The 26,194-nt window shown below is 36.0% G+C and overlaps 1 protein-coding gene across 5 annotated transcripts; it reads left to right on the plus strand.

The window, feature by feature from the left end:
• The first annotated feature begins 1,020 nt into the window (after positions 1-1,020).
• Positions 1,021-26,194, plus strand: LOC147494042 (uncharacterized). 5 transcript variants are annotated; one of them, XM_086566217.1, is made up of 9 exons: positions 1,021-1,473; positions 7,470-7,837; positions 15,613-15,807; positions 19,135-19,278; positions 19,399-19,488; positions 19,808-19,897; positions 24,301-24,359; positions 25,444-25,594; positions 25,683-26,194. In XM_086566217.1, exons 2-9 carry the CDS (start codon positions 7,490-7,492, stop codon positions 25,743-25,745), a joined length of 1,140 nt encoding a protein of 379 aa, XP_086422343.1. In that variant the 5' UTR covers positions 1,021-1,473; positions 7,470-7,489; the 3' UTR covers positions 25,746-26,194. The 5 variants fall into 5 exon arrangements, with proteins under 5 accessions (XP_086422343.1, XP_086422347.1, XP_086422346.1 ...); XM_086566221.1 differs by having other exon boundaries at positions 1,042-1,473; positions 7,699-7,837; XM_086566216.1 differs by lacking the exon at positions 1,021-1,473 and adding an exon at positions 1,653-1,832.

The following is a 26,194-nucleotide window of genomic DNA, read 5'->3' on the forward strand; positions in this document are numbered from 1 at the left end:
TGTAATTTTTTAGGGTCTTATTACTGCCGGACCCCAATTTGTGTTGGGCAGATTTCCAAAAAAAAACAATTATTACAAGTGTGCCATTGGTTTCAAAAAATCTAAAAAAAAACAATTATTACAAGTATGCTATTGGTCCCCAAAAAATTGAATTCGAAACCCCAAATTTAAACGACCCGACTAGGTCGTTTGGATTAAGTCCCAAACGACTTGGCCACACCGTTTGGGACTTAGTCCAAACGACCCCGCCACACCGGTCAAGAGCCCAAAAAACATAACTTTATATTTTTTTCAAAGTTCAAATCCCAAACGACATGACCACATCGTTTTGGACTAAGTCCAAACGGTGTGGCCATATCGTTGAAGACTTAGTCCAAACGGTGTGGTCATATCGTTGGGGATTTTTCTAAGTCCAAATGGTGTGACCATTTTTTTTCTAAGTCCAAATCCCAAACGACATGGTCACATCGTTTTGGACTCAGTCCAGACGGTGTGGCCATGTCGTTTGGGATTTGAACTTTGAAAAGAATTTAAAGTTTTGTTTTTTGGGCTCTTGACCGGTGTGGCCGGGTCGTTTAGACTAAGTCCCAAACGGTGTCGTTTGGGACTTAGTAAATGACTGGCCGGGTCAAGTTGGTTTAAGTTAAATTTTTGCCAAGTCGTTGGGACTTAGTCCAAAACGTTGGCCGGATCGTTTAAGTTTGGGGTTTTGAATTCAATTATTTGGAGACTAATAGTATACTTGTAATAATTGTTTTTTTTTTAGATTTTTTGAAACCAATGACACACTTGTAATAATATATATATATATATATTTTTTTAGAGCCTCCATTTTTTATCATGTTTTTCATTATTATTTAGTAATACCTCCCCAAACACAATCGTAAACAATTCATTCCTATTTCATTATTATACATCCGTGTAGTATCGTAAATTTGTAACCCACCTCCGTCCTATTTATTATCCACAATTTATTTATTTGCAAAATAAATAGTGACCACTCACGAAAAACCGTCAAATATAATTTTGATTTTTATAATTATTGATGGACTCTTTATGCTAAACCTTAGAAAAATCGGTGGCGTACCAGTCAGGTAATAAACAGCACAAAAACATTAGTACGAACAGCGGTAACTTTTGGCACAATTGTCCTCCGCCGGTTGCAAAAGATATTATTAATCGTGGTACGCAAAATCTCGGACTCAACTCAAATCGTTTAAAAAACAAAAAACCGGATTATAATCCACTTTCTCAAATGAGATAAATTGGTTGAGGCTCCACCAATTCGCTTTTCCTCACATACAACAGATTTTCAATCCAATCATAACCAAATATTCAAAATCAATTACCAAAGTTTTCTTTCCCCAAAGTACCAATTAAAAGGATTATATAATGGATTCATAAGCAATACAGTATTCAATTCTATAATGAAGATAACAAAGAAGCCCGTGAAGTGAAGAAGATGATTTTCAGGTACGGTATATCCCATTCTTCTTCTTCTTCTTCTCCCTTTTTTCTTTTTCTTCTTCGTTTCCCATCTTCTACTATTCTTTTCTCTCGAGTCGTGGGGCCATTGGGGGTAAAGTTGTAACAAAACAGTTGTACTCTAGATTTTGCATTCTTTTTTTGGCTGCTCTTCTTTCCATTTGTTTGTTTTGATTTGGTAGATATTTTCAGTGAGGGCATTTCAGTCACTTCACTTTTCTAATCTTTATAAAAGTTGAGATTAGGGCACTAGTTGGGTTTCAGTTTGCACTTTAGTGCAATTAGGGAATTTGGGGGAGAGAGAAGAAAAACTTATTGGGTCACCTTTTTTAGATCCATGGCTAAAGGTATATATTTATTTTTTATTTTTACTTTTGATATGTGCTTTAGATTTTAGAAGAATCTTTGTTTGTTGGATTGGTGTTTTTCTTGTTATTATTATTATTATTAGTGATTTTTTTTTTTAAATGAAAATTTTATTGATAATAATAACGAGTTTTACAAATGATTAGGATAGATGTGGGCAACAAACTACACTGGAAGTTTTTTCTAAATGACAAATTTTATTCACTTAAATACAAACTCGTTAGAACCAACTATCAAAAAATATATTTATTAATAAAATAAATAAATCAAACAAATGATTTAGAAGTCAAACGCACTACATATTTATCTGTCATCACTCATTATTATTATTATTTTAATCTTTTTTCATATCATCATTCTCAATATTAAGATCAACACTATTATTGTCATCGTCATCCTTATTAATAATTCTTACTAATCGTACCACCACCACCATCATTATCACTTTTATGATTGAGCTGAGTTTTTGTGAGATTCTATCCATTGTGGGAGCAACATATCCGCATTGGACATGTATCCCGACACCAACACACGCGTCTGATACTCGATTTGGAGTGTGGGATTATTAGTTAGTTTTTAGAATTTCCAACACTCCACACATTGGGGACATTTTTACATTTTATTCTTATTTTTTTTTAAAGTGATTAAAATACTTTAAAGAAGACATGACTTGGTAGGGATTTTATTTCACTCTTGAAATAAGAAAAAAGAGACAATGCACTACTGCACTTGATGATTGTCAAGTCTTTTTTATATATGTTTGTTATGAATCTTCTGTAAATGTTATTTCTTTCGTTAGTATTTTTTTTTTTATTGGTAAGTTTGTTTTAAATAAGATCAATAACTCTTTGATGCTGGCGGGTTCGAACTCTAGACCTCTGATATCATCACCCAAAAATTTTACCGACTTTGCTAGTCGGCACCCTGTTTTCGTTAGTATTAGTTTGTTTTTTTAGACATGTATGTTGTTGTTTAATCTCTTAGAGTTGGACATGTTCAAAACTAGTATTTATATTTTGATTTAAATTTGGTGGAGAATATTAAATTTCAATTATGGGGAGGGATAGAGCCACTCCTATTAGAGTCACTCCATCCACTTACAAATTGAATTAAGACCATATTTTTTGTGGATATGATCTTCTCACAATGGATAACAAGCCTACAAAATTTCATTATATATGGATTTGTCTAACCTTGCAAAAATTAATGTTCAATTTTAAACGTTTATCTAACAGTCTAGAATTTTTCAATTTTTTAATAATATTTGATTAGGTTAGACATATTTGAATGAGCTGAAATTTGGTGGGTATGTTATTTATGGTGGGGACTGGTAGGGTGAGATATGGCTTTGTACATTTTGGGAGTGGCTAGAGAGTCGCTTCCTCATTAGAGCCACTCCATCGACTTACAAATTGAATTAAGACCCTATTTTTTGTAGATATGATCTTCTCACAATAGATACCTATACCTATATATATATATATATATTATTTTTATTTTTATTTTCTTTAGCATGTCCATAACATATCTATGTCCAATTTTTTTGAAATGATGTCGTGCCTGTGTCTGTGTCCGTGTCGTGTGACGGTGTTCACTTCATAGGTAAAGAGAGATGGAAACCATTATATTATATAAATTGTTGTTTATGTTGTGTATTGATCATGTTCCTATGTATATATATGCATTTTCTTTCCAAAACTTTATCATTCTAAAATATTTTTGAAATCAAAAGCACACTTCAACTCAAAGCTTAGGCTTTTGGCTATATGAGAGTCTTATTAGGATATAAGGATATAAAGAGAGATTTGGAGGCGCCTTATAGACTTTCACAACCATGTTTGTGTTTCAATTGGAAGTGATTCGAAACATCCAACTTAGGGCAGGGAATATCGTCAGGTTGACCCGAAATCCGACCCGACCTGACCAAATCCCATTCGGGTCAGGTACAGGTTAAGAAAACTGTTCAAGTCTATTATTCGGGCCGGGTTCGGGTTACAACTTCTTCACCCGGTCGGGTTCGGATAATAGAAAAATAACAAATTATCCGATTAACTATATGAGATAAATACGAATACTCAAGTAATTTCAAGATTTTTAGGCCATTTCATTAAACAAAATCCATCATTTAAACAAGATCTAAAAGTTACAATACCAGCCTTTCAATCAAAGCAAAATTAAAAAGTAGATTTTTTGTAATACACCAGTTTTTTGGATTATAGGGTTGGGATTCAGCTATTATGAATTTTTCCGGGTTTGGATTCGGTTATGGCCATATGCGCCCCTAACCCGACCCGTTTCCTGCCCTAATCTAATTCAAAACCAATTGGTTATGAATGGGGGGAGGCCCCTCCCTCCACCCCTCACAAATTATATACTATTATTGATTTATGTATATAGGATCTTAGAACCCTTAGCCACTTTCTATTTTATTCTTATTTTAATCTCCTTATTTAGAAAAGAATTAGGGTTTAGGGAAACTATTTAGGAGTTACCAAAATAAGGCTTGTAGCCTCTTTGTGATTAGGTTATTTTGATTATGAGTTTATGAAGTAAAAGTAGTATTTTTATGCGTTTTATGTTTGTAAGAGTCTAAACCTAGGTTTTAGGTTTGTTTTGGGTTATTTTAATGGTGTTTGTTAATTGATTGAAACTTCTGCGAATAAAATCACATTAGGATTGCTTTATATGTCCCATGTGGGCTTATACTAAACATCTCACCACACCACCTCATGTGTGGTGTTGTTTGAGCTCAACATGTAGATAGTTTGGGGACATGAAATAAGCAGTCCTTTTTTAGCCAAATACAATAGCGTGCTTTGATACCATGTTAAGTCTTAAAGCTTCCAACTCCCAACCAGTTGATTATTAGTGGAACGGCCAAGGAACTATACACTTTTATGCAAGGATTTAAATGAATGTGGCCTTTGGTTCCATATGTGACCCGATGGCTACGTGGAGGATGAAAAATGATGTAATCTTCAAAGATAAGTGGTAACTGTAAAAACAACAATCCACACCATCAAGGCTAATCTTTGGCTTTAGACCTCTAATGGGGGGTGGGTGGGTGACTCCCTTTTGGTGATCTAATAGTGGATGGGCAAGGAAGGAGGTTGGTCATCTCGGGTCTCATTTGGTTGGGATGGTTGACCTTGTCAAAAGATACGATCAAGTTTTAGGATTTATCACATTATATATATATATAGGTTTCCAGTTTTGCAACACTTTTTTATTAGGGTAGAAATATTCAAATGATCTGATTTTGTGTGGACAATCTATATGCTGGGGAGACCATATCCACAGAAAATGAGATTTTCATTTCTTGTGGAAGTTCATTTTTGGGTCTGGGTGTCTACTTGGGATGGATAGGTATCCTTCCCCATATATATACATATAAGGGATAGGTGCTCTTCTGCTGACGACTACTGTCCAACACTTTTTAGAATACTGGTTCAACAGCTCTTTGTCGCATAACAATGTATGTATTAATTCTGAGAATTTTGCAGTCATCATTGGTCATTTAGATGTCAGACAAGTTGTGATGCTAAGGATGACTCATCACGAAGTGTGCTCCCCAATTGAAATACGTTTTTGGCTACTTTGCTGTTTCTAATTTTTTTTTTTTTTTTTCAGCAAGTTTTTTAGGAAGAAAAGTAAGTAATTTCCTTTTGTGAGATTGATTACTTGACTAATGAGCAATGTTCTAAAAAATTGCTTAGGCAGCCTTTTGGGCATGCCCAACCTTCTCACCTAGGCCTAAAGTCGGTTCACAAAACAGTGGGCCGATTAGGTGGGTCTAGACGGACGATTAGTCGAGCTAGGTGGGCTTAGGCAGTCTAATAAGCTCTTTTTTTTCCCTCTTGAAACATGGTTAACTGTTCACAAGAAATGGCCCAAGAAGGCTTAAGATTTGAATATGGGTTTAAAAGACTAAAGTCCTATCAAACTTAAAAGAAAAGAAACCGTTTACGAGTTGTTAAAAGATCAAATGAGAGTATGTTTACTTCATCCCTCTCAAAATTGATCTTATTCTCCAGTCCTCTCTTCTCTTTGTTCAACTCGAGCAATTCCCTTGCCATCTTCTTCAACTCTTTTGCCTTTTTTAGAAGTGCTTTTTATTTGTGTTTAATATTTGTATCATTGAAAACATTTAATACGTGAATTATTTTAAACATGTAAAGTTTGATAAGTATTGGGTGTTTGACTATAGCTAATAATATGTATATTAGGGGAAAAAAAACCTGCCTAGCGCCTAGCTCGTCTAGGCGCCGCCTAGAAGGCCTCGACGCTAGCCGCTTGGCGTTCTCCCACTTTCATACACCTAGGATTTTTTAAAACATTGCTAATGATTAAACCAACCTTAGGAACAAGGCATAAAGCCAGTGTTGTAATAAGCCTTTTACTTTTACTTTGAGAGGAAAAAGATTCAAATTGTGGTTTTACGGTTTGTGAGAGTTCCTTTTATTCGATATAGTGTATTTTTTTACTCAGTGTTAGTAATTTATTTTTTGCTTACACTAATGAAGCGACATCATTGTGAATATTTAGAATCCATAACTTGAAACTACAGATTTTCAATGCACCAAATATACCTTATGGGCTCCGTCTTCTGACAAACAACCTTTTGAAAAAAGGAAAACCCAATATTATCATGCATTTCGGGAGGAATGATGGGTTTAGGAATTGTTAATTTAATAATTTTATGGATAGTTTGGGTGCACTTAGAAGTTTTCAAACGGGGATTCATGATGAGTGTTGAAGGAGTGTGAGGTTTTAAGGTCTATATAGTTAAAGGTCAATACTATCATGCATTTTCAAGAGGATTAATGGGGATTGGGGATTGGGAGTGTTGAAAGTGTGAGGTTTTAAGGTCTATTTAGTTAAAGGTGCATGCGCTGTGGATGTTTCCAGTGTCTAGAACGAGCTGAGGCGACACTTATAGCCCCTAGGTTAATGGTGTGACAGTTTGGATTAAAGCCTAAGCAATTGATGTAATGAGCCTAGTCGTGCGTTTTAATACATTGATTAGGGTTTGGGGTTTGGGCGGGTTCATTGGAAGTAGTGGTGGAGGAAAGGATAGAAGATTAAGAGGGTGTACTGATGTTAGACTTTGACTTCATTATGTTGTGGAGCTTGGGTGTACACAGGTATTGGGTGCTGGTCCTTTTTGTAGCCTTTGGCTACACTTGGTGCTGATGTGCTTGCAGTTATATCAATATATTACGTTTTTTCGTTTAAAAAAAATTAATGAAAAAACTAGTTGGTCAAAAGAAGGACCTTAAGTTCCAATTAAGGAAATCGAAACCCATGTAGAAGGGTCCATGAAGGTTCATATGACACATCAAGATTCAAGAACTCTCTATTTGATAGGGTTTTTATTTTTCTATTTACTCTTACTACTTTTATTGTGTTAGTCAGTAATGAGGTAAAATGCAGGCTGTTCTAATGGAATAACACAAACAACCTATAGAAAATTTCAGTATAATTCATTTCTATTAACTGTTCACTAATCAGTATTTAGTACTTTAGTAAATTTATTCTGCCTTCACTCAACCAGTTTGTTACATATTCCAAAATAATCATTTTGGACTTGATCAGTTAGTTGTATGTTGTTCATGCAGTTGTAGAGTCTTCCTCTTTGATGCCAGAAGATTCAAGGTCTTCACTACCTCATTCTGAAACGGAACAGATCGGACCTAATTACTTTGCCTATTATTTACGTGAAATTGATGAATTGTTCTCACAAGAGGAGGATTTTAGTTGTTCCCTCTCTCCCAAAACTTCTAGGCCATTTGCTAGAATAACTGCTAATGTTAATGATTATGACTCTGCTGAAAACAATTGCAACAGTAAAGAAGCTCTCAACCTTAGTGGTTGCAGAACTTTATTCGCTAATGGCGTAGGAGAGCACATTTCTGTTTTCAGGAAAGAGAGGTTGAAGGTGTCTTTAAAGCAGAGTGTACCTGTGTTTCGTCAGGAAGTTGATGAGGTATAGTCAGGTTCTCCTCCTTTCTTTTTAGAGGTACATATTTTTTGATGCATGCTCTTCAAAACCTATATTTGGGAAGTCTGGAAGTAAAGCTATATAAACTGTGCAGGGGTTTTATACCTTTGATAAAAGTTGGTCACTAATGATTGAAATAGAACAAAATAAACTCGTCACGATCTAAGTTGTTACGCAACAGAAGTTACCTATCTAGTCACACCCTAGGCAATGACTAGGGGCCTTGGTTGAGCCTAGGAGATGACTAGGGACGGGTTGAGCTTAGAGCCTAGTTATGAACAAAGACAATTTTACAATAATGTAAAGTAATTTTTATTTTCGTTGGACCATGCATCCATCATCTACTCTTATCATAAACATAAGTCCTGAGCTACGTAATACATCTGATAAGTTGGAAGTGATAACGTCATCAAATTCCAGAAATGAAGATATACTCATCAAGTTGGACAGCTTGAAACGAGATTGATTGCACCAGGTTCTCAGACGAGAGACTACTGAATTATGTGGAGCCTGCTCTTCCTTGGGTCTTGCAGTTATGCAGATCTCTACTTCGACTCTGGGGAGTTGTATGAACCTTGTTTTTTTTGAGTGACTCACTAGAAATATATTGGGCTGTGGGGAGAGAAGATGTTACAAACCTAGACGCAATTTCGTCAAAGCCGTAAAATGTAAAATCTCTTCAATTCTAGTTTAGACATAAAAGGGTAGAGAAATGGTGTAGAGAGATGTCCGGATGAGAAGTTAAGTGAACGAACTTCAAGTGACTCTCTCTCCAGCTTATTGTTTGGCAACTAGGGCCCTCAGATGGGCCTTGTAGCCTTAGGTGGGGCCTAGAGTGATGCTCTTAACAAGTTCGTAGGCCCAACTCTTATTGGGACTTCACTTGCCTATACAGGTCACTAAGTTGATGACAAAACACTGAATGGACAAAGTGCATTGATGCGTGCTTGGCTTTCTTTATATATTTTATTATATATCTTTTCTTGTTTCCTAATAAGAGTTTGTTTCCTAGTCGGGATTAGGGGTGTTCATGGTTCGGTTCGGTCCGGTTTTACCTCAAATCATGGACCGAACCAAACAAATTGGTTTTCAAAAATCAAAACCGAATCCGAAACTGAACCAGTACTCCAGTAGAACCAGTTTAAACCAAACAGTTAAAAATTGGTTCAGTTCGGTTCTAAACCAAAAACCGTATCTAAATTATTGTGAGCACTTGGCCCAAATCTTAAAGGTCCATTTGAAAGGGATCTTAATAGGCCCAATATCTTTGGGTTTGGGAACACAACTCAAGCTTGGTAGTTATGGAGTTCTTTGTAACAAGTTGTGATTTCTTTAGCTATTTGGGACTAAAAAAAAGAAAGCTATTTCTGAAATGAAATCTATTCCATCTTTCTTCTTTTTGCAACATCATCATTAACTTAAGCAATTTCATCTTCTTTCTTAACACTTCTCACTCCACTTTTTAGGTAGTCAATATAGTTTACATTGCATTGCTTTGGTTTGGATCAATGAAACCAATGAAAATTATTAGGTTTAACTCAATTCATATGGTTTAGATTGGGGTATTCATAGAATGTAACTATCTAAGTTGGTGTTCAAGTGGGTATGTGTAAGATTTTCATTGGGTATTTGGGTAGCGTAGAGTGTAAACTAGGTGGCTGTGGTTTGACTCTATGAAAGTAATGAAATGTGTGACTAAGTTTATGATATATAATTATATATATACCATTTTTGATTGAGTTTAGCTAGTTCATAGTTCTTTAGTCCAACATGATGGAATGTGTCGGGTTCTAACTTAATTTATGTTGTTTAGAATGGCGTATTCATGGGATCAAAGTTGGGTAATGGGTATGCATAATATGGGGTTTTGGTTTGTATCTATGAAAGTAATGAAATGTGTGATTAAGTTTATGATATATACCATCTTAGATTGAGTTTAACTACTTCATATTTTTTTAGTCCAACATGAAATGTGTTGGGTTTTAACTTGATTCACATGGTTTAGATTGGAGTATTCATGGGATAATGGGTATGGATAAAGTGTACACCATAGGGTTTTGGTTTGAATCAAGGAAAGTAATGAAATGTATGATTGAGTTTATGTTATATATTATCTTGGATTGTGTTTAATTACCTCACAGTTTTTTAGACCAACTCACCAACATAAACAAGTAGTGTGTAGAGAGGGGGTTTCAACACTACTTTAGTTGAAAATTTAATCGCACATCTACAAAAAGAAAGAGCAAAACCAAGATGAACCATTATATAAAGGAGGACACTGTCCAATTCAAGTTGTATTGCCTATGTTAGACATAAATGTTAATGCATGACACTAGCATTAATTAAATTTGTAAATAAGAGTAAATATATAAACTTATGGTTCAGTTCAGTTTCAATTTGTTTGTTTAAACGTTCGGAGTTATGTTTGTGAGAATTTTTAGTTTTTGATAATTTTGAGCGTTCTAATACCAAGTATTTTCACGAAGAGGGTCATTCTAATACCAAATATTTTCACCAAAGAGCAAGAGCTAGAAATAGAGAGAACTTTCTAGATAGCCTTAGGATTGGAAAGGTCATCTTTGGTGAGGTTCGTTTGAGAGAGGAGGTGGTTTCTTTTTACTATAGGCTATACACCAAGCCAGGAGTTTGTCAACCCGTAGTTCAAGATCTCCCTTTTGCTAGTATCTCAATTGGGGTAGTATCTCAAGTGAGGTCAGTGTTGACCTAGAGGAGGAGGTTTGGTGAGCCATTTTTACTCTTGGTAATAATAACTCACTGAGCCCAGATGGTTTACAAAAGATGTTGGGAGATTGTGAGGAAGGATGTTAGAGAAAGTTTTCAAGAATTTTTGGAGACTTCATTTTTTGCCAATCGCCTGAACAACTTGCATCAAACTCATTTCTAAAAAGAATGAGGCAAAGGACATTAGTAACCTAAAGCCGATTAGTTTGCTTGGTTGGTAGTGCATATAAAATTATTTCTGAGGTTTGCTTGATGAGTCTTAAAGGAGTGATTATGAATTTTATTGCGGAGGAACAATGGTTTTTTATTGATGGTCGACACATTTAGGATGGTGTTCTCACTGCGAATGAAGCGATTGAGGATAGGATTTCCAGCGGTATTCCTAGTAGGATTGATTTGATGAAGAATTACGATTATGTGATGTAGAACATGAAGTTGTTGCTTTGAAGTCAAGGGTGTGCGCTAGGGGTGTGCACGGGTCGGGTTTGGGTTGAAACCGACCACCAAATCGGCCCTGTCGGTTTATGTGCTCCGGTAACCGAACCGAATCGACACTTTAGACCTACCCGACCCAAAATCTGGGCTGTTAAATCGTTGAGTACTCGCCGAGTAATCGGCCCACTGCTTAGCCGACCCGACTAACAATTTAATCCCCGATCACAATCAGGCTCAAAAACTCCCCGAGTACTCGGCCGATTAGGCCCGATTAGCCGAGTAATTGTGTTCACTATTTCAACTATTTCAATGTTAAACATTGACATTTCGCTGATTCGACCAACTCTCGATTTTGTAAAGTTCTACACTTTAATCATATTTATTTTAATTAATTGAGTGTTTTAATTGTTTATTGATTGATTGGGTTCTTAATTGGCTTCATTATGTTGGTATTTCAATGTTAAATATATTTAATAATTATTTGTAAAGAAATATAGTGTTATGAAAAATCGTCCGATTAATCCCCGACCGATTACACCTACTCGCTAAGCGACCGAGTAGCGATTTAACTGCACAGCCCAAAACTGACCTGACCAATTTCTAACATAACCGATACCCGACCCAAACCAACTGTTTCAACATAAATTGTTCGTCTCCAGACTCTCCACGAAATCAAAATTGATCTTTATATCCAGTAAAAGGACAATGATTGATCAACTCGTCTTTGCTCCACCGGAATGTCAACACGATAGTCCAACTAAAAAGATTGCACCATTTTTTCCCATATGAGAAGCCCCTCCCCATCCCACGTGTTGAGAATTAAGCCAAAAGAAAAAATGGAATGGAAAACTAAAAAGTATTAAAGTTATGGAGGATTGCTGGTGGGAAATGGAGAAAATGATGATATGAAGACTGGTGGGGGTGGCGGCTGTGCCCTAGCAACATTAGCTTCTTGCATTTAGTTTTGGTTTAGGTGGCGGTTGTGCCCTAAAAACACTAACTTCTATTATTTTTGGTTTGTTTATAAAGGAATACTTTTACATTAACTACTTCCAGCCGATATCTTTGACTAATGAATGCAAGATTTTAAGTGTTGAATACTTAAATGTCCAATTTATCCTTCACATTTTATTTTATGTATTAAACATATGGGGATATATGTGTAAATAGCCGCAATTAAATATATATATTATAATATATTAGTATATAGTGGGGTCGGGTCGGTTATTTTCGGTTATCACAATTCTAAACCGAGCACCGAACCGACCTAGTCGGTTTTAGCATATTTGGAACCGATCCGAACAGATCTAAATAGATAACTGACCCATATGGCACTGTTCGGGTCGGGTCGGGTCGGGTCGGTTTTGTCAGATAGAGCGGATTTTTGCACACCTCTAGCGTGCGCCCTTGTTCCCTTCTAATATTAAAGGCGTGCACCCCTTGTTCAAGCCCAAGCCCATAGGTTGCTTATGTGGACCTTCTCTGTTTTGTTTGAGTTTGTTGTGACACATGTCATGTTACTATTGGTTTATGGTTTCTAGGTTTAGTATAAATATAAGGGCTTGGAATTAGGGTTCCTCAGTGTTAAAGTTTATGAGTTGTAAAATTCAATAAAAGAGTTGCCTTTTGTTTGATTAATTCAAGTGTAGATTGTTAAGCTGAAGCTTCCGCCAGTAAAATCTACATTATTATGTGATGAGTCGAATGGCCTTTGGGTGGAAGTGGCGCAGGTGGATTAGGACTTGTGTGTCTACTATCTCGTTTTCAATCTTAATTTAGAAGCTCCATAGGCATTAGAAGCGGGATCTCCTTTCCCAGTGGAGGTGTTGGTAAGATGTTTAGTACAGCCAATGAGTTTGGCGTTATCGAGGGTTTTTGGGTCAGTCGGGATCGTGTGCCTGTTTCGCATTCGCACTATGCGGATGATATTGTGGTCTTTTTGGGTAGAGAGTTATCACAGCTCAGGATCCTTCATGGTTTCTGGGCTGAAAGCTAACATGGCAAAACGTAAGGTGTTTGGAGTAGGTTACGTGAATGGGATTGACAGACTTGTACCGCCAGGACGTTGCCTTCATGGCATCTTGGCCTGCCTTTGGCAGCTCCTAATAGATCAGTGGCAATTTGGGATCCGGTGATTGAGACCTTTCGTTGGAAATTAGAAGGGTGGCTTGGGAGGTCTCTCTCAAAAGGGGCACATGTGAATTTAATTATGAGTTTTCTCTCAAGCTTATCCGTTTATTACATGTCTATTCTTTTTATGCCCATGAGTGTGGCTAAGAAGATTGAGAGGATTGGGAGAAACTTCTTATGGGATGACTCAAGGAGAATCATAGATACCATCTCGTTAACTTGAAGGTGTTTGCCTAAGAGAGATGCAGGTTTGGGTTTGAGAAGGATGCATTGATGGGAAATGGTCATGGAGGTTTAGGGAGGAGTGAGAGAGAATGTAGAGAAGAGTTATTAAGTCTAGATTTGGGGAAACTGGTATGGGGATGGGATAGCTGGTTACTACTCCTTACGGGTGTAGAGTGTGGAAAGGGATACAGAGGGTTTTCGTGAATTTTCAGAGTGAGATTAGTTTTAAGTTAGGGGATTGTACTAGGATTAATTTCTGGGAGGATAAGTGGTTGGTGAATAGACCTTTGCTATTATAATTCCCAATACTCTATGCTAGTTCTGTCTTTAACAATCGTACCATTAGTGATTGCATGTGGTTTGATTGTGGTCATCTTGGTTGGGACTTTGGCATCCACAATACCATGGTAGATAGATAGGGAGATTGTGAGTCATGTTGCACTTTTGGGGAGGTTAAGATTGCCGACTTTGGAATATTGGCAAGGATGGAAAATTCAGCTCCAAATCTTGCTATTTCGTTCTTTGCTCTTGTCTGCCTCATTCTCAACGTTCTAATCCCTTAACTAATTTTCTTAGCACTTTAATTTGGATGTGGAAGATCCCCTTTCAATTGTCTATTTTTATGTGGTATGCTGCACTAAATAAAATCCCAGCCATAGACAACCTTATCAAAAGAAAGAAAGTCATTGTAAATTCTTGTCCCTTGTGCTTGTCTGATGGTGGGTCTGTTAGTCAAACCCTCATCAATTGTCCTTGGTCTTCAGAGGTGTGGTGTCATTTTCTTTGACAATCACATGTGGTTGGGGTTGTTCCCCGCTCAGTGAAGGATGTATTAGAGTCCTGGGTCTTGATGGTTCATTCTCCCGGAGGATGTAAAATATGGAATTTTACTCGGTTTTAGGTCTTGGAGGGCCTTTGGTTGGAATGGAATCAGGGGTATTTCGATGATACATCGCACTCAGTGGCTGAGGTGATTGTATTAATAAAAGGTTTGATCTTCCTTTGGTCAAAGATATGGGAGGAATGGAGTGACACTCCTTTCGGAGACTTTGTATTCAGATGGGAATCTTTGTTAGGCTATGCTTAGTGAGATTTAGTTTTGCTGTTTTTATTTTCTTTTTTTTATCGTTGTTGTTTAATGTTAGGATATCTCATCCTACTGCCTTCTAATATCCCTGTATACATACATATATGATACATATCCATTTTTACAGATAAAAAAAAAGAAGATAATTTTGAGTGTTGGTGTTCTGAGAGACTAAGTTTTGATAATTGATTAGAGAAGATCTAGAATGATTTACTAAACTAAAAGGAGAATACTTGAAACATTATGAGCATTCAACTTAAAACCAATTGGTGATAAGTGGAGAGGCCCAGGAACATTTATACTATACTCCCATGATTTACACATATACCTTTTATCTCGGCAATTTATTTCTTTGAGAGTTCTTTTATTCCTGCTTTATTGATTCAGGGATTTTCTTGTTTCGAAATTCTACTGTTCCTTGTTGAATATTCTGCCAAAACGTTTATATCATACATCCTGAAATTGTTTTGAAGTGTGACGATTATCCAAAACTTCTTGTTGGATTGATCAAATGAAGCATTGATTGAAACAGTTGCTTTTCACAGTTAAGAGGTATTTATATAGATAGCACCAAAGTGGTTTTGGTATAACCTATCAAACAAACAAAAGGATCAAACAAACAAAAGGACCTAAGTTACAACCTAAGCACTGAAAGACAGACCTACGACCTAACACCAAAAAGAAACAAAGAAAAAGGAAAGAAAACCAGAGAAGAAAGGAAGCAAAACAACTAAACAGTCTGTATATACACACCAAAGACCCATCCACCACCAGCCAACCTCCACCTTAGTCCACCTCGAAACATTCCTCCTCCAAGTCTTGCTCTGAGCAACTCATCGAAATCTATGATGAGAAACAGTATTAAGGGAAAATCTTTGTTTGTCAAAAAAACGAGCGGGGGGGAGCTTTGCTTTTATAGTGTACTGTTCCAACTATTTTAGCTTGCATTTTCTTAGTTGGCTTTGTACCAGCCTTTATTATTGTCGTTGTTTTCTGACAATTGCTTTTTACTTATAACGTCTGGTTCTTCTTGTTTCAAAATGTCAATGTTATAGACTTATAGACCATCTGTAAAACCTGTCAGTATGTGGTGGATTATTCATTTATTCAGGAATCTCACTGTATGCTATTTTGAATGCAGATGGTAGATCCTGTTTTACTTATGTACAAGATAAAGAAACATCTTAGTGACAGACAGAATTTAGCAAATAATCTACATTCAGCTGAATGCCACACTAACCAATCTCCCTATAAGAAGCAGAAAAAATCATCATCTCCACCTTCAAATGATGCTGCTACACATGCTGGTGCTCTTGGCTCTCAATCTTGTGAAGAGGTTTGACCACTATACCAATGCTGCTCTTTTTTCATTCTATTCGTATTTTGCTCTATTTTATACGTTAGAGCAGAGTTATAAAGTTAATTTTGCTCATTATGATATGTTAATTTGTTGTGTATTATTGAAAATTGTTCAATTTGTTAAAGTTCTAAAAATGTGCATATAGAAGTACACCTGTTTTTTGGGGATTATTGGGGTTCATTGAAGGCGGGGTCTGTGAGAAGCCATATTTGCGTTTTTCCTTATAAACTAAATTCAAGTTTTCATCAGATTTATCTTATGTGGAAAAATAATTGCAACTATTATGCCCCATCTATGAATCTATGATCAGCCAATCCACCTTTATGTAAGCAGAAATTATTCAGTCAAGAATATAAGGATTGCTGCTCTTTTTCATAAATCACCTCCTTACATGAGGTCTCCAATTTTTCAATCCAAGGAGATTTCCTCTTTCTCCTTTGTCCTAGTAACAACCCCTTGTGGCTTTCCAGATTTCTGTCAATATTTATTTGAACCTTTTTTTTTGGGTAGAAGATGTTATAAGTGGAAGGATGGAAAGCAAATATATCAATATTCTAACTCCCTTCTTATTTATTCAGTTTAGTGATGGTTTCCATGTGTTAAAAATAGGTCCTCAATCTTTAAGTAATGTCATCATTCACCTTAAGAATAGGATAATACTTGAAAATAGTAGAGAGAGTCTTTATTGTTCTATTTAATAATGGTACAACGGTAAGTTATATAGCATCCGGAAGACCCTTGCTATTTTTAGAGTTGAAGTTGGTGTAGGCTATGTCGAATGTGTTTTTCATTCATGTCTAGAGAGAATGTAATCGCGCTGCAGACTATCTGGCTGCACTAGAGTCTTCTAATGGCTGTCCCCCCCACCCCACCCCACCCCCTTGTTGCTCAACCACAAGTTATTGTGGATGAGGACAAAGCTGGACAATTTTACTTGATGTTTTATATCATTTTGCTCAACTACAACTCATTGTGGAATTTGGAATTCATATCTTCTTCTCCATTTTTACAAGGCATGTCTCTTTTACTTGAATTATCTTCTATTTCATTTGGGATGTATTTATGAACTACATGCATGGTTCTCCTATTTTATTTACATGATTATAATATATGTTAATATTCACGTGTAGACATACAGCTTGATGTAAGTTTTGGAAGAGAGCACGCTTAATTTGTGGTTATATTTGAACTGGTAACTAGGGTTTTCATGTTTCTTTGATTAGATTGAATTTAATGCACATTTTGATTGAATGTATGGGTAATGTGTATTGTCATTCAATGAATGGGGTTGTTTCATGTGAATTTCGATTTTATTTTACCAGTTTTGGTTTTGGGGGCTGTAGACGACCTTAGAAACCTCTTATTGACTTGAAAATTTTATTGTAGGTCGAGGATAGAAAGATGAATGTGTTATAAAAATTTCAATTTCTTTTTTACATGCAGATATTTATGAATAAATTATGTATCGCTACTGTTCATACCCATTTCAAAAAATTCTGAATTGATGATTATGTAACCAGGACCCCTTTTGGTTCGCAAATGTGTATATTAGAGTATTTTGACCCCATAAACATGTTTAAGACATATTTAGAGTGAGCCTTTTAGATTAGTTGGGGGACCTAGGAGGTAAAATTGTCATAATGCCTATATAGTCTATTTAGATAGTACTTTGATCACTAAATGACATCATATATTCTTCCTTTAACTCCTTTTTATACCCATTTGTGATTGTATGTTGTCCAAGTGCGAGAATTATGATTGAACATCAATCATCCCCTAAGTTGCATAACTAATGAGTTGTATGCTGACTATTCAACTTTGGTAGTGCACCCATTGGATCCAATCGTAGGTCGACCTAATTATTTAGTTGTTTGTCGACTTATCCTTCTTGTTTCTTGCTGATCTTTGTTCCATATTCATACACCGACTAGGGCGTCCGATAGTTGCATTAGGCATTGTATGGTCCCATGTGTAATTTAAATGATTATCCACGAAAGACTTGGTTGAAAACATGACTGTTGATATGTATATTAATGGGTTGGTCACATGCTTTTTGTGTTTTAATGTCATCGGTTATGCTCTTAATAACATGCTATTATATATGTATGTATGTTGTCACGGTTTGAAAAGGCCGTCTTTAGTTATTATTGGTAATGGAAGAGACAAATCACGAAGATCCGCTTAGTCATAGGGATAGTTGGACGATTAGTCTAGTTGGAGTCGGCTCCTAGATAGATAGTCCAACTGTCTTTCTATTCTTGTTAGTAGTTTTACTACCCACGTTGGGTTGGAACATGTGTTCAGTTTATCATTCCTATTGAGCTATTCTTTTCTCATTTCATTGGTTATCTCATAAGTGTGTCTCACCTTAGACTTGGAAATTGATTATCCATTGGAAGAAAGCTCTTGTTGAACTATGACTTAGTTGATATCATGCTATTTCTCTCATAATCATGTTTATTGTTTGGTTTTATCTTGTGCATTGATCTATTGGGCTAGGTACTCGTTTGCAGTCATGTGAGCCTATGGCCATGGTTGGTATGTGGTATTTCAAGGTGATCAATTAATGGTTGGGATTCAGAGATGTCACCATGTCTGTGTGTAGGCAAAACTTAATAATTCTGGATGCAGTACACGAGTTTATAATATTTTTTGATTATCTAGTTTTTTTATGCACTTGTCTTTGATGTCAACCACTCTCTTTCCTACGGTGGGACTGGGGAATGTCGTGATGTCACTGATATGGTGATAATAACATTAACATTCTGTAGGATCTCGTTGCACTAGTTCTATCATTCACGCAAAACTGTATTTCCTTTTTAGTTGTCTAGTTTAAAGGATGGCGAGGTTATGTACTTTGTTATGCAAGTGTTATATGCCAATTGGCAAGCAAAACAATTTTCAGTTTAACCTAACAGAAGACGTATTGGAACAACCTCCAAGGACCTTGCCAGATAGTTTACTCACTCTCCCAAGCTAACAAAATTCTGGAGAAAAATCTTGCCTAACGTTTTTCAAAGGAAAAAGAAAATAGAAAAATTAAGTCTGTAATCTGTCATGTGGAGTTATTGTAGTCGTCTTTGTTTTTATTGGGGGAATTTTGTTCTGTTATTCTGTCCTTTGGGTTCTCTTTCTCTTATGTGCTTCAGTTGAGCTTATATTTCACTTAAATAAATGATTCCTATATCAATGTTTGGAATTCGCACTGTGAGCTCACAGTATCCTAATCGTTTCCTGATTAATTTGGTATTTAGACACTTCATAAGATTAAAGTGATGTCTGAATTATTTTGTTTTGTATCAGGCATCAGGGTCTGAAGATATGGATAAGAAACACCCATGTGTACCTTCATCAGAGGATACCCAGTCTCGAGGTCTCGAGAGAGTTTGTTTGAATTGCAAGACCACAAACACCCCACAATGGAGATGGGGTCCAGCTGGAACGAAGGTTACTGCAAATACTGATTTTCTTACTTATCTTGCTTTTGTTTAAAGGATTTTGTTGGGTTTATTTTTACTAAATTATTTATTTATTTATTTATTTTTGAATCTGTGTATATGTTTTCAGACTCTGTGCAATGCTTGTGGGCTCAGAAACAAAAAGAAAAGTATGTCCCCTTTGAATTCCAATAAAGTTGCGAAGAGCTTGAAACACGAGGTAATTATTTTAAGCTTATATTCAAGTGACATTTCATAATCTCAGTTAAACGGGTAGATTACTAAATAGTGGACTGTTCTACTTTTCAACCGAAGTGGTTTCAAATATGTTACCTAAGTGAGTGGAGCTTGACCACAGCTTCTCAAATTTCTCACCAGATAGAGCCAAGTTGGCCAAAATTCCTCTTCTATGAAACTTCTATTTTGTCCATTACTTATATAGTTATATGTTATGTCTAGTAACAACGACACTTGAATTTAGAGCTTCTGTAGTAAGTTCTTATGAAAGTATTTTGGTTTTCCTTTTGTCTTTTTTCCAGTTGGATGAGGATTTACAAGTTCTGCTAGAGGCCAGTGGATCTCACGCTAAGGAAGCCGTAAAGAAATATTCTGATGAATTGTTTGGGAAGGTAATATAGTAAATCATATATGAAACTGTAAGTACAGCAATCCATTAAATCAGAAAAATGAAAATTGAAAAAGCATAAATAATCCTTTCTCTTTTATTTAATATTTCAAGTTTTACTTCTTAATGTTCGACCAGGTTTATGGCATATTATCTAAGCTGTAGTGTATTACCTGGATACCTGATAATATATTAAAATGGGACGCTTCCACATGCTTATCTTACACATAACAGCAGGATTAAGTACCAATACGGGCATCTAATCTTCTATAGCAGCTTATAGATTACATTTAGAAATCAGGATTCTACTGTATTAAACTCAGGGATTACGTATATGAAAAGCTTCATTTATTTCGTGTGACTTGAGAACTGGGAATGATATTTTCCATAGACACCTAAATTGAGAACGTAGAAGCATATACTAATTTTTTACTTGTATTTTACATTCAATTTCTGAAGTTTCAGATCCGTCATCTTTTTGTCTTTTTTCTTTACTTGGTGAGTGCATATCCATTTCCATACTTTTACTCCCTATTCTGGAGTTTCTGTCTTAGTAAAAGTAATTTACTGTAAATGGGTACTCCTATCATTGGGATTTTCTAGATCTCCCATGTAAAAGTTTCTTGATCTGTAGCTTCTCTGTCCAAAGATTGCAGGTTTGTTCACTCTGTGTGGTATCATATAGCTTTGTTTTCTTTACCCAGATCCTTGTTGTGAAAGCTTGGAACCATAGCACTGTATCTTGATTTTGGTTTGCAGAGATTTTTATCTCAATTTTTATTCTTAACTCATTCCTAAGCTGTCGAGCTAACAACCATTATGTTGATACCCATAAATGTGTGGTGGTATGATGTAGACTCACCTAGAGTATCTTTGCCCTGCCTAGTCTGTGAAAACATGTTCAAAGCTCTTGTCTTCGTTCACTAATGTGCCTTCTCGAACGATTCTAGTCATATTTGGAGCCTTGTGCTCTTGGCTATTATATGGGAGATTGATTGAACCATTGGGTAAAACAATAACCGTTTTGAATAATATGATTTTCTCTAGAAATCAAGTGAATTTTTATTTTCCGTGGAGTAGTAGTTTTGGAAATATTATTGAAGCTTTACTTTAAGTTGAGAAGTTTCTTTTTTCTTTTTCCTTTTTTATTTTGAGAAACTATTCTGTGTATTGATAGTTAACTTTTCTTGGGGGTCTCTTTGGGACAAGGCTACTTCTTTTGCTTTTGTCCCCTTTTTACTGCTTATGCCAGTTTGTGGTTCTTTTGGTTGGTAATATAATAATTCTTGCTGATTGAAAAAATCTAAGTTTGACACAATTTTCTTCACTTCTAGAAGTAAAGGTTCGTGCATCCTTTACGAGTCTGTGCCTTTGTGCAACCTTTCCTGGAACTTAAAGTTCTTTTTGGTGTCATTGGAAAGTATAAAATTCACGCTACAGCCAATAAGTGTAACCAGAATGTGGATGTTTTTTTTATAGGAAAGCAAGGTTGTTATAGAGGTCCCCGACCCCTTTTCATTAATTAATCAATCATACTTGGTTACATTCAATTGTAGTTCTTTCCTATTACATCTTCATATCTTCTGAAAATGAATTAGGAATTACTTCTATGCACCTAACAGAAGGTATATTACATGCTAAAGCATCAGCTAATCTATTTGCTTCTCTAGAAATGTGTTGCATAGAGAAGTCCTCCAACTGTCCTACCATTGCTTTAATTCTTGCCATCAGATGCTTTGCTTGCCAAGGAAAGACTCCCTTGTTCATGAATGTAACCACATTGCTTGAATCTGTTTGTGCTCTTATCTGCCTCATGCCCTTTGAAATTGCTGCTCCAATCCTTGTAGTTCTACCAATGCTATTGTCTTGTAATCTGACTTCCCTTTTGCTGCTGCGTCAACTTCTCCTTGTGCATTCCGTAGAACAGTTGCCCATCCTCCTTCCATTCCTTGTAATATGCCATCTGAATTGAGTATGAACTCCCCATTATGTGATCCTTCCCATGTGCAATATTTCTACTCACTTTGCTTAACTTGAGTGTTCATGTTCCATCTCTGCTTAAATTCATCTCTATCTGCCCCCATCTCCATCTTGAACACACATGAATGAAGTTTAACCTGTACATCATTATATACAAGTCTTGCAACTTGCAATGCCACACAATTGTAAAGAAGGAAACAGTAAATTGAAGACTCGAAACTAAACTCTCATTTATGATTATATAAGATCCCATAACACTCTAGTCCTCAGAATATGTTTTAAATGATTGGGGAGGTTTCACTTCTTGAATGGTTGTTTCATCTCCCTTTTGAAATGATACAGTGATTCATAATATTACCATTTGTTTGGATTTTAGATCTGGAATCGGCACATCGGTTTGGACCATGCTAAGATTGGCACAGATGTATTTATTTTGTTGCCCATCCTTTTTTGTATTTTCTTCAAGGGAGACTTTTGATGGAATTCCTTTGGTATGGTACTTCAGTGATCAGTCTATTTGGAAAGGATATAGGAAGTTGGTATGGTTGAATATGCCGCATACTTTTATTACTCGATATTCTTATACATGTTATTTCCTATTTTCTTTATCGTTGTTACCTTTTCCATAGACCTCTGTTTTACTTCAATTTTCCTTAGAAAATAAATTTGGTACTTTACATTTTCTTTATCGGTGAAAATCAATTCATTAATATGATAAAAGTGTAATGTTACAAGTAATAGGCCACGTAGCAAGGAGCTATGCAATGCCTAAGAAGATACACTCTATCCAACTACAAATCCTTGTAACAAGGGTATCCCAGTTACAGATAAAGTCTTGGTAGGTCTCTTGAATCGTGGGTTAGCACATGCCCAATCTGTAACTCCTCTCTTATCCCTTCCACTACTTTGTGAATGTCTTTTTCTAGTTGCTCAAATATGTCTTTACATATTAAAATTAGGAGTTTAACCATTTCCAGATTGGGGACCAAACTGATAAGGACAAAATTCTGAAATAATAAACCCAAAAACCACCCTCATTTCAAAAGCACTCTTAAGGAAAATAGTTGACTCTTGTCAGAAAAAGACAATAATACCCTAGTATGCACAAGTGTCGATGCATACCACCTCAGGTATGAACAAACGTCTGTGCATACTAAGCAGCACAAGAAAATGGTATGCACAAATGTTGGTGTATACCACCTTTGGTATGCACAAACGTGTGTGCATCACAAGAAAATGGTATGCACAAGTGTCGGTGCATATCACCTTTGGTATGTGCATACCAAGCATAGAAGGGTAACATTGGAAAGTAGGGGTGTGTTCGGGGCGGTTTTGGAGTAAAACCAACTACCGAACCGACCATGTCGGTTTGCGTATAACATGAACCGAACTGAACCGATATTTTAGATTTAACCGATCAGAAACCGAACTGACCAAGTTACTACCTAACCAATATCCGATCTGTACCGATTTTTTTAACCGACCGAACAAAGCTGTGTCAAATCTGTGCCGCCTCAATTGCTTTTGTATTTTAGAGTTTTTATTTCATTTTCGAGATGAAGGTTCAAAGTTTGATGACAAGAATAAGATCTGAAAGTCTGGTTTTTTGAAGGTTTGGTCATACTAGATATTTGGTAGAGATAGGGGTATAAGGGGAACTTTGCTTTCATTTTTTTGGGTTCGTGTTTTGGTCAAAAATTGAGTTTGGAAAGGAGTGGACATCACGTGATCCAACAGTGCACAAGTGTAGTAAGTTTGTTGGTATACATAGATTATGAGTTTAAGGTACATTATTCTTTGTTGGCATATGTACAATATTATAGTTTATTAGATAACATGTGCAACTATGATCTATTATTATTTTATTTCCAGCACATAACGGTCGGATCGGTTATTTTTCGGGTTTTACAAATTTAAACCGACGTCTGAACAGATGTAGTCGGTTTTGCAAATTAACTACCCAATCCAAACTGACACTAAATGGATAACCGACCCGTATGACTTGGTTCAGATCGGGTCGGTTGATTTTGTCGGATAAGGCGGTTTTTTGCACACCCCTATTGGAAAGAGTGAAAAATAAAAAAAGACAAGTCTGTCTTTATTAATAAATAAAACGTGAAATATGGTTTTTCTAGTAGTTATAAGCCAAAAAATGTCCTTATCAATAGTTTCAAAACCCGGTTGTCCTAGACTATAATTAAAATTGAAAATTGGGCCTTTTGGCTTATTTCTTGTTCTAGATTTTTGTGGGGTTACATTTTTATTCTGTGTTCGAGGTTGTAGTCTGTTGTTAACTTCCACCTTCTTAGGTTAAGTCATGTTGCTAGCAGTCTCCGTCATCTCAATTAATAAATTTTTATATTTTTTGACATTGATAAATTCGATTTGATTTGCGTTCTGAGAAAAATTCACCGGTAATTGTTTCAGCTAGGACATATGGAGCAGCAGCTTGAGAAATTTCTGGATGTTATTATGTCTAAGTGCAGGTATTCCTTTTTTTGTTCTGTTCTTAGGTGAATATAATGTGGAACTTCTCACTAGGAAAGGTCCCAGTTGTCTAGAAAAGTTTATGTGATGAAGAGAAGATCTATAAATGGTTATTTATTATAGTTTACTTTCCTATTTGTCTGTGTTGCATGGGTACGGGACGAGTGTCTGGTTTGGACACGGATACGACAATTTGGACACGGCGAGATCTGAGAATTAGGGTACTGTTTTGCTTGTGTCCAGGTGTCCGTATCCGTGTCCGTGTCCATACGACACGGGTACGCGATACAGAGGAAATTAGGGCGGACCCATGCAATAGAGCTATTTGTTTTAGAATTATGTTATAAGAAGGGTTCTAGTTTTATTTCCCAAATTAATTAGATTAGGAATAGGAGGTGGTTTTTTTTCTTTTTTCTTTTTGTTTGGATAATGGGTGGTTTCCAGTTTGGACGTGCTGATTTATTAATTTCATTACTGTTCTTAATTATTCTTTTTTCCACAATGATAATATAACCATACCTGTTATTAGGGCGAAGTTCCTTATTTTTTTTCGATAGGTAAGCCATCACTTCATTATTAACTGAAAATGATCTTGTACAATGAAGGTGCCTGTGAGGAAAAATAAGAAAGAAAATAGGATATATGTACAAGTAAATGGGGCCGCATCATTGTAGAATTTGTAAATACCCTACAGGTACAAACCCATGAAATATTAAAGGTCACAATATTCGGTGCATACTCTCTTCGACCTTAACAACAGTGAATGTCACCTCCATAAGCTGGTTTTCTGCCTTCAAAGTTGAAAAACTATTTTTAGTCACCCTTAGTGTGCTTGCGGACTTTACTCATCCTTGTTTTTGTCTTTTTAATCTTTAAGGAACTTGGTGCACTTCCTTAATTAAAAAAGTCCTTGTGAAATTTTGCAATCTAGAGAAGAGATGTTAAAAAGTATTAAATCTTTCTAGAGAAGAAATCTAGTAAAGTTACCGGAAATATGTAGCTTGCTAGTTCTTATTATTTTGCATATACTTTCTGTTAAATTGCCAAAACCTAATCTTAAGTAATTATCCTTTTCATTTGCAGAAAAATGACTAGGCCAGAGAAGCAGCGACTTAGGACACTCATTAAAAATCTCCCACCAAAGAATCTTGACCGTGTCGTAGATATAATTGTCCAGCATCGGAAGTTGCAAGGACATTCTTGTGATGAAATCCATATTGATTTGGAGAATGAGGTTATAATTTTGTATAATTGTGAAATACAGTTGGACCTCTCTAATCTTCATTGGCCAAAATTCAAAGACTCTTTTCGTGTTTCTGCAGGATAATACAACCCTTTGGAGACTTTACTACTATGTGGAAGCAGTTGCAAGTGCTAATAGCTAATAAGCTGTTGTGCATAAGTAAAATTAACAAATCTGTTTGATTGCTTTATCAACAGAAAGAAAGAAAAATGATAGATGATTCTCAGCATTCTATAAAAGATAGTTGAGGCTAGAGTCTGCTTTTAGGCATCCTTTCAGCCAAAAGACACTTTCAATCTAAACAACAGAAAAGAAAAGCTTAGAAGAGCAGTTTTGTATGGCTACTGTGCTTGTGGGTTCCGAACTTCTAGATATACAGAACAGAAGTCCCTCCTTAATGGGAGAACAGTGTAGGTGTCGCACCTGAAAATTTTGGTCAACCTAGGGCCTAGGCGTCTGTATGGTCAGCTGATTTTAAAGAGTGTACATTGTGCTTGGAAGTGTGCACTTATTGTAAATAACAGAATGATGATTATCAGAAAAAAGAAATTGAAAATAGGTGAATGGCAGGATGTCTTGGGAACTGTAAAA

This window comes from Coptis chinensis, chromosome 6 (assembly GCF_015680905.1).
Source record: "Coptis chinensis isolate HL-2020 chromosome 6, ASM1568090v1, whole genome shotgun sequence".
NCBI classification, from domain to species: Eukaryota; Viridiplantae; Streptophyta; class Magnoliopsida; order Ranunculales; family Ranunculaceae; genus Coptis; species Coptis chinensis.

Coding starts and splice junctions, on each gene's coding strand:
- LOC147494042 (XM_086566216.1), top strand. Junction 7,838..15,612: donor TTCGTCAGGAAGTTGATGAG/GTATAGTCAGGT, acceptor TTTTGAATGCAG/ATGGTAGATCCTGTTTTACT. Junction 15,808..19,134: donor GCTCTCAATCTTGTGAAGAG/GTTTGACCACTA, acceptor GTTTTGTATCAG/GCATCAGGGTCTGAAGATAT.